The 9,044-nt window shown below is 52.8% G+C and overlaps 1 protein-coding gene across 1 annotated transcript; it reads right to left on the minus strand.

Annotated features, from left to right (window-relative positions):
• Positions 1-125: 125 nt before the first annotated feature.
• On the minus strand, positions 126-8,799 carry ARHGDIB (Rho GDP dissociation inhibitor beta). Its single transcript, XM_086470433.1, has 6 exons — positions 8,763-8,799; positions 4,949-5,137; positions 4,294-4,377; positions 3,349-3,425; positions 1,836-1,899; positions 126-922 (listed from the first exon to the last, which is right to left on the minus strand). The coding sequence occupies exons 2-6, from the start codon at positions 5,124-5,126 to the stop codon at positions 723-725; spliced, it is 603 nt and encodes a 200-aa protein (XP_086326559.1). The 5' UTR covers positions 5,127-5,137; positions 8,763-8,799; the 3' UTR covers positions 126-722.
• Between the last annotated feature and the right edge of the window lie 245 nt (positions 8,800-9,044).

The raw sequence follows: 9,044 nt of genomic DNA on the forward strand, positions 1-9,044 counted from the left end.
AGGCTGATGTTTTGAAGGAGGAGGGATATTTCCCTGCTGAAACATGCTCTTAAGCCTTCCTGTAATCCATTCTCCACATACACGTCACTGGAAAACATACTCTAGAAAAGAATGTGACACTCATGCAGAAAAGAAAGAAACTGGTTTTATTCTTGGGACACTGAAGTCTTGTTACAGCATCTAGCTGCATTTCCCCCTGACTGGTTTTGCCTGCACAAGGATGGATTTTAACAGGGTAGGGCACCAGATACAGACCAGGAGACCATCACGGGAGGTAAGTAACCATTTACAATGAGTCAGAGTATATGGCAAGTGTAACTCAGATAGGGATTTTCCAGGGACCAGTCCGCCCTGCCAGGTGATCTTTTTTCCTAGAAAAGGCACTTCCGGGACCGGAGTTGGTACAGGAGAGATGGAGGCAGAAGGAGGAAGTACTGGGAGAGAGGGAGGGAGATGCTTCCCAATTTAACCCATTATGTGTCATGACAGGGTGGTGGTGAGAACGGGCGGATTATTTTCAGTGTATCAGAAGCAGCAGCAAAGGCCGCCTGCAGGCCTGTGCATCAACCGAGGCTGGCACAGAGCCCCAGCATCCATGGAAAGGGCTGCCAGGGCTGTGGCCAGCCACGGTGGCAGGAAGGAGCAGCGTGGTGGGCATGGCCCACCTGGAGACTGGTGCAGGAGGCGAGGGAATGGGAAGGGGGAAGGCAAACTGAGTGAACTCATTCTGTCCATTCCTTCTTGATGGACAGGTTCCACTCCCAAGTGAGATGGTCATGTTTGTCATCATCCGTGAAGAAGGACTTGTTGTGATAGGTGCCTCGAGCCAGCATACCCTTAGGAGCCTCCTCAATAGGCGTCAGGAACTCATACTCCTCTGGTCGTGGCCCGTAGCTGCCAACCATGAATGTGGCTTTGTCCACTAGGAGAAAACAATCCACAAGGGATAAGCCCCTCAGGTGGGGAATGATAAAGAAGAGAAGAAGCCACGAGCATGAGCACAGATCACAGACAGACAGGAGACAGTGGGGAGAGAAAGGGATAGTCCATGTCAACAAGGGGAACACAATCAGTGGAAAAAGTGGGTTATGAAGCACAAGGAGAACTGGAAGACAGATGGATGGACAGGCAGAGGCACAGGCAACTCAGTCTGTACCCTCTCACATGTATGTGGTGCTGGAACGGAGTGGGTAAACCCAGCGTATGGCTCAAGATCTCTTTTGATCCCCCACTACTTCTCTTTTCTGTGCAAAGACACCACTTACATGTGCTGAACAGGACACTGGAGCCTTAGAGGTGGTTGCATGCAAAAATACAGATGTGGGATATGTGTGTGCAAAATGGAGCTTTCCTCTGCCTTGTCCAGGCAGAGCAGCACTGCACAAAAAGGAGAGGCCACGGGTGAACACAGGGCTCTGCACCCAGCGGGAAGCTTTGTAGAGCAGCTCTGAATTTTACCAAGTGCATCTGGAAGAGCTTTTAGGCGGCAGAGGGGAGGTGAACAGCTCTGTATGGAGAGGAAATCTGTGGCAAGCACTGTCGAAGCAGTGTCTCTGGGGACTTTGCTGGTGCAGACAGTAGTGTAGCATACAGCTACCACAGCTGGCTCATATTGTGTTCACACAGGAACAGGAAACAGTTGGCCTGGGTGATGCAGAGTGCAGGTTAATGCACTCTGCTGAGAGGTTAATGCACTCTCCTGTGTGGTGGTGCAGGGGGGGCCTTGGGACCAGTGGAAGCTGTATCCCAGTCCAGAGCTGCAGGAACACTTCTCTGAGCAGAAGAACACAGGGGCAGGAGCACTGGTGTGCAGGGCGCAAAGGGCTCTTACTCACCCTTCACCCCTGTCCGGTAGGTGTGCTGCACATATTTCAGTCCCGACACAATGTCCCTGTTTACCTGCAAGAAGTGACCAGAAGCAAGTGTCAAGGGAAGAGTTTTGGTTCAGTATCTGCTGGTTTTCTCTCTCCTTAGAGTCATACCCATCTTGGCTCCCTACACCACTGCTCTCACCAGCTCAGCACAGGACATATCGCAGGGAGTCCTAACATGACTTCTCCACAGGCACCTGAAGACCTACAGCATCTTCTGTGCATCTCCTGCACTCCCCCATCCTTTCCCTGACTTTGAAGCTGACTGGAGCACATCAGTCAGCTTTACAAGATGGACTGATGAGGACAAAGTGGAGCAGGGAGTTCGCAGTTAGTAATTTCCACATTGAAAACCAGCCATGGGTGACTACAGTCACCCCTCCAGCACAAACAGGTGGGCAAGATTAGCTGAGCACTCCCAGCTGCCCTTTAAGCTCCACAGTTTCTCCTCAAGTGACAGAGGAACAGTTTTGTTCATAATCTTTCCTCAAATCTCCCGTGGATAGCTTGGATGTATCCCTTGTTGTCCCCCTCCAGCATACACTATCTCCTCGCATCACTACTCAATCTGGAAACAAGATGGGCAGATCCTTTTACATCCCAGGGGAGAATTCACATGGTGCCAGCTCTTGCCAGCCTTGGGACTGAGGGAGGGAGTTAGAGTAACTTGTCTGGCTCCAGGAGTCTCCTGTCAACAGGGCTCAGATACAGAAGGAAATATTTCATAGCAAAAAGGAGAGCTGTAAGTGTCTCTGGAGACAAAATCATCTCTAAGACAGCAAGTGAGCCTCAGAGAAGAAGGGAAATCTTTCCTAAAGAACCCACAACACTAACACTTTCCCTCCTCCGTTTCAGGAGAACTATCCTCCACCCCTTTTTGCCTTCTCTGCCAAAGCCAGCTTTATCTGCAGCAAATGCGTGGAGATGATCACTTCAGTGCTGGATGCTACACTGTAGTGTGGCCAAGTTTCATTTTCAGCTAGAAACAGAAGAATTGCTAACACACTGGTTAACGGGAGAGGGGGAGAAATGAGCCCATTTGGGTATATCATGACCCAGAAGAACTCAGATATCTTTTTCATACATACATGAAGCTCAGCAATGCAGACTGAACCAGCATTTCATGGAAAGCCATTATACCTTCTCTCTGTCAATTTCCACTTCGTGTGAACTAAAGATTTTCTGGTGGCTAAAAAGCCAAGTCAATTCAGCCAAAATTGCCCATCTGACTCCCAAACCACCTGTTGTTCACCATTGTGAGTGGACAGAAAAAAACTTCTTCCAAGGGACAAGCAAGCAGAAGCAATTCCCTGGCAATACCCCGTCCCTTCCTGGGTAGAAAGACACCTGAAGCTAGGGGAGCTTTAGAAGGGCACAGCTTTCAGGCTGGCATGCTGCCTGGCTCTAGTTATCTGATAGACTGCCACTGACTGGCCTCAGTAACTGATAAGAAGCAACAGGAAGGAAAACAACTCACTCTAAAGTGAATCTTAACTCTGTATTCCACTCCTTCCTTTAATACAAAGATCTCTTTCTTGAGTGCTTCAAGGTCACCTGTAAGGAGAGGATCAAGCTGTTAGGTAGAAGTGTCACAGCAAGAAGAGACCACATGTGGTGGGATGGGGCTGGGATTGGTGTCGATGTGAGCATCCCTTCAAAGGATGGCAAACCTGCAAAATGAGTATGTGGAGGTCTGTATAAGCAATTGCACTGTGAGAGCACATCCACAGAAATGCCTGGGTCTATGTATGTGTCTGTGTCGACATCTATGAAGATAACGACTAAACAAACACGGGTCTGGGCACATATACCCAAAAGTATTTACAACAGACTCATTGCTAGGCATCTGCAGGAGCATATGTATGCTTCACCCATGCCCAGCCCTGGCTTGGTGAGCAGAGCAGGTTTCACAGCTCCTGTCTGGCTTGCAAGGCTGCCCGGGCTCTGCAGGGCTCTGCATGGTTTCAGCTGAACAGGAAGCCTCTCTGCTCCTCCAGGCCCAGCTTCCTCTCTCTGCAGAAAAGCCCATATAAGGTGAAGCCTGGTTCTCTCCCCATGTCCCCAGGAGCCGGAACTGCAGTATTGCTTGATTCTGAAGTTTCAAAACAGCCCGTTAACCAAATGTATGCACATCCCTTGTGCTCATGAGGCCTCACTGAAAGGAAGTAAGAAGAGAAAGCAGGAGAAACCCAGGAGCTCCTGGAGCAGTCTAGATGAGAAAAAGGCCCTCAACATTTCCTCTGTTACATCTCCTTTTCTTTTTCATACATGTATACCTTAAAACAAGAAACAAGGCTAAGATGCCCTCGGATTTCCTCTAAAACCCACTGTAGCATAACAAGGACAAACTCCCTTTCAACTTGAAGCATGCCAGGGCCTTTGCTTGTTCCTCTTCGTTCCCAAGGGCAGAGTCTGTGCCTACCTGTAAGGTCCATAGTGATTGGTCCTGGAGCAGAGTCACATACCAGGGTGAGTCGGGTGACCACCACATTGGGAGCTGTTGGGTCTGCAGGTAGGAAAGTTGGGGGAAGCTGTCAGCTCGCTAAATTGAACGCAGGGGGAGGGGAACAACACTGAAGAAACAGCACTGCTTTCCCACACGGAAACTTCATGAAACACCCAGTAACACCAGGCTTCCCTTAGCAAAATAGGACCACACATCTACCCCAGTTCTTCAACATGGATCCCTCCAGCCTCCATCCCAATACTTAGATGAGGTCTTTCCTCTAACAGGAGATCTTAAGATCTTTCTGAGCAGCAAGACCTCCTTTCAGCATAGGCTGGTCCCCTCATGTTTCTAACCCCTCAGGAGTCCTCCCAGGCCCACACACCTCCCACCACAAGTCCATTTCCGATGCCAGCACTCCCTAGTAACCTTACACCTAATGCTCAGAGCATCTTTCCCACTTCCTGTACACGCATCTCTCCACCTGCCCATCCCCAGTCCTCCAGCAGAAGCAGTGCATATACCTGGTCAAACAAGCTCTCTCTTCTTTGAGGCCACCTTGCCCCATCCCCACAGCACACCATTGCAATGCATCTCCCCAGTCCCTTCCTACCAGCATGCACCAGCCTACCTACTACCACAGGTCCGTCTCCCAGCAGGGATTTCTTGTACTTAGCGAGGCTTTCATCATCCTTGTCCAACTCTTGCAGCTCCTGCAGTGTTTTCTGGGGAGGAGGTTTGTAGTTGAGTTTCCCATCCAGCTCATCATCATCTTCCTCCACATGAGGTTCTTGGGTCTTCTCAGTCATGGTTGCTTGGTCTGGGTAACAGAGGAGAGGACAGTCAACGGGATTGATCCAGAGGGGGCTAATGTCCCCAGGAGCAGTTGCTCTGAGCACAGCGTAGCTCAGTCCCCCCCGGCAGGCACCCACCCAGCGCCAAATGCAGCAGGCTTGTTACAGGCAAATGGCAACGGTGATCCGCTGCAATTCTGATACTGCCGTGCTGATATTCTGGCTCGAACACAATCCCCCTCTGCCCCCGCTCCTCTCCCTGCAGGCACCATGCGCACACACAGACCTACACCATTCTTCTCTCCCGGGGAGGAGGTGCGGGAGTGAAGGCTGAAACCAGAGTGATTTACAGCCACTCTGCAGCACAGTTGCTGGCCGGCAACCCTGCAATTGCAAGCCACCGTAAAAGGTTTCAGTGCTCACCAGCTATCTTACACAAAGAGCCACTGCCACACACAGACACGAATACAGCCAAGGCTGGAGGTTTCATTCACCCTCTTATAACAGGTTAAAAGCCACAGTCAGGCAGCATTTCAGACAAAGATCAAAAACCTGACAGCAACTCCCTTATATTAGCAGGTTAGCTGAAGCCCTCAAGGAAATGCACCCGCTACAGCCTATCTGCTGGCATTCCCAGTGCTTGTTCCCAGGAACAGCTCACTGCATATGCCGATCAGGTCTTCTTCCCACTGAGGAAGGAAGCATGATGGTGATCGCATCCAGCCTGGCTGCAGAGCAGCCCTGCATCAGCGGGGCTTCTCGGAAAGGAGAGGCAGGATGGCTGGAGCCCACAGCCACACAGCCAGCACGGCTGGGATGCACACTGCTGAATGCAGGGGGGCAGTGAAGCTGCTTGGGTGGCATCCCAAATGGGACCCAGAGCAGGGAGAGATCAACTGATGGGCAGCCAGGGCATGGGATGCCGGAACAGAAGACAGGCAAGAGAGGTGAGCAGTGCTGTGCCAGGTCCCACTTAGTGAGCTGCCTGCCTCACGAAGCCAGCTGCATGGTCCTAACCACCTTCCTTCCCACGCTTCAGAGAAAAGCTGAGAAACAGAGCAGTGCCCTCGTGCAGCGGTGGTTGTCACAAGTGGCCACACCATTCCTTGCTGTTTGGCAGCAAGGGGATTTGGTCAAGCTACACAGATCATTCAGTCCACTTCCACTTATCCTTATATTAACTCCTTCTTCGAGGCTGTCCCTACTAAAAATTTCCCTTTTGCCTGCTTATTTCTGATTTCCCCAGCAAGCCCTTTATCCTTCTCTGCAGCTGTGGCCTTAACATTTGCCCCTGCTCCCAAAAGTTAAATTGGGAGCTAGCGGGATAGTTTTCTCATTCATTAAAACAGAAAGGAAATACAAAAAAATAGATATATATGCAACAGTTCAGGGTGAATCAGCAAGTGGAATCAGGCAGCAATGAGTAATACGCAGACCTCCCGGTGCAATTCCAGTGGAAAAAAAAAAAAAAAAAAAAAGGTCAAAAAGAGGGGTGTACTGGCATGTACAGAGGGACAGAGAAGGATGGAGCAACGCGGGAACAAGATGACTCAGTCAGGCATGCTAATGGGCAACGGTGCTGATGCAAGCCTACTTTGCAAATGGCATTTTGTGGTAAGTCAGGAACTAGCGCGGAGCAGGCAGCTGGGAAATAAAAGGGAATCCCAACTCAAATGGACAGAAAAGAAAGCACATCCCAGCAGCTGAATAACCTTGGCTGAGTTCACACTCAGCCATGGGAGTGAGAAGGACCTGCGTACCATGGGAAAGGCCCTTGAGCTTGTCCTCATGAGGAAGGAAACAAGAAGCTCGCTCATGAAAGCAACGATTGCTCATGCCCTACTGCTCTGCAGCCCCAGCACAGTCACCTTGCAAAGCCTCGCGATCCCCTCAGTACCATCCCACACTCAGCACAGGAAGAGGATGTGATGACCTGTGGCAGCCACCACCAGGTCTTGCCTTCCACTGGGGCTCCAGCTGCTGATCAGAGCAATTTCCACTCTCCGGAGCTCTGTCCTGATTCTAGGCTGCATCTGCCACCACTACAACCACAGAGCAGAACTGCCTGCCTGCCCCCAATCCTCCATGGAGGGTTTTGTGGTTTATTGCAAGAGAGGGAGAGATCCAGGCGATGGAGAGCTCACTCTCCGGCCACACGCAGAAAGAAGGCAGAGAATAAGGGCTGGACCAGCAGGTTGTTTCCCATCCCTCAGACCTTCCCTTTGCACCATACATGCCGTAAAGACTCTCCCTGCCAGCCCGTGGGGGTGGCTCACTTGAGAGGGGATGTTTTCAGGGTCTGAAAACCTCCCGGAGAGATGGACAGGCAGCCTGCTGTGCCAACAGCAAGAGCCTGAGGGGAACAGGACCAGCCAGACTGTCTGGGCTGTCTGGCTCACACACATCTCAGGGTGGCACCAATCAGACCAAATTCTGGCATTTCTACCCAAGTTGTGGACCTGACCCTACTCTCCTGCCAAATTCCCAAGCAGGAGGTGACCAAGAAGAAAGCTCAGCTGCCCCTGCCTCTACTCACTCCAGCTCTGGGACCGGTCCCCTCTGCAAGCTGAGACACGCTACTGGGTTCAGACACCAGCACATCCCCAGACTGAGCATGTTGGTGCTTAACTGTCAGGGTCCCTGGGCTCCTGTGTCACTGCCCAGGCCAAGGTGGGCTAAGATGGAGACTCGCCTGCGGCCTTCAGGCCACAAGCCTCATTAAAAATTATAAAATTAACCCTATAAATGCTCTAGGCAAGGAGAAATCTGGGTAATTTGTGCCCTGCCCCACCACATTTTTCTTGCTTTCCGCAGCCCCAACCCGCAGCTATGCATCACCTGCACCACTGAGGTCTGGCAGCACCCACAAAGCAGCAAAGAGATGGGCAACGGCAGCCCTAGGGACCCCCTCGCAGAGAGAGAGAGAGATGGCTGCAGGAGGCGAAAGAGGAATCATGCTCTGCCGAGGGGTGCGAGCGTCTCTCGGCTGGGCTCTGCCTGTGCCGGGGTTGGGAGGCTGCCCTGGCACCTGCAGCTGGAGGGGGGGTGGGGGGGCAGCAGACGGCGTGGATGGTAGGCACTCCTCTGCCCCCCGTGCCGCCAAGAGGTGCAAAGAGAGGTGTCAGCATTTTATTTGCCGTCCCTCTGGGCATCACTCCCCCAAACCACCCCCCGATCAAGGGCTTATCTCCAGGAAGCGGGTTTGGCAGGGAGGAAGCAATTTTCCGCGACGGGGAGCGGGGGTGGGGGGGCGAGTAACACATTGGCTCTACCAGCGCTCCCAGTCCTGACCAGCTCCCTAACCTGGGATGCAAAGGCAAAAAGGGAGCCCATTGCCCAGCCACCCCCGGGGGCCGCCGGGTACCACCCCGCAGGGATCGACACCCGCCGTCACCCTCCGGGGCCCTCCCGCCACCCCGGGGACTACCCCCCCCCCCCCTTTTTTCCTCTGCCCCTCCGCCCCATCACAGGAGCCTGACTCCCCCCTCCTCCCGGGCAAGGCTGGGAAACGGAGCCAGCCGCCGGGAACAAAGGCGCAAAGTTGCGCGGCGCCAGCGGAGAAGGAGGCGGGGGTGAGCCCGCGGGGTGAGCCCGCTCCTCTCCCCCTGCCCGGCTGCCCTCCGGCTTCCCCTCGCCCGGGCTGGTACTCACCGGCTGAGGAGCGCCTGCGGCCGGGGTCCTCCTGCGCTCTCAGCGCTCAGCTCTGAGCTTTGGCAGTTGGAGCAGGAAGGAAGTTGGTGAAGAGAGAGAGGAAAAAAAAAAAATAACACTCACACGCAAAAAAAAAAAAAAAAAAAAAAAAAAAAAAAAAAGGCAGCCGCCGCCACCACCACCACCACCAGCAGCAGCCCACTCGCAGAGGAAACCCTGCGCGGACCCGCATGCTGCAGCGCTCCGCCGGCCGCCTGCCCCGCTTTGTCTGCGCGCCCCCCC

Source organism: Leptosomus discolor, chromosome 1, assembly GCF_034619465.1.
Source record: "Leptosomus discolor isolate bLepDis1 chromosome 1, bLepDis1.hap2, whole genome shotgun sequence".
NCBI classification, from domain to species: Eukaryota; Metazoa; Chordata; class Aves; order Leptosomiformes; family Leptosomidae; genus Leptosomus; species Leptosomus discolor.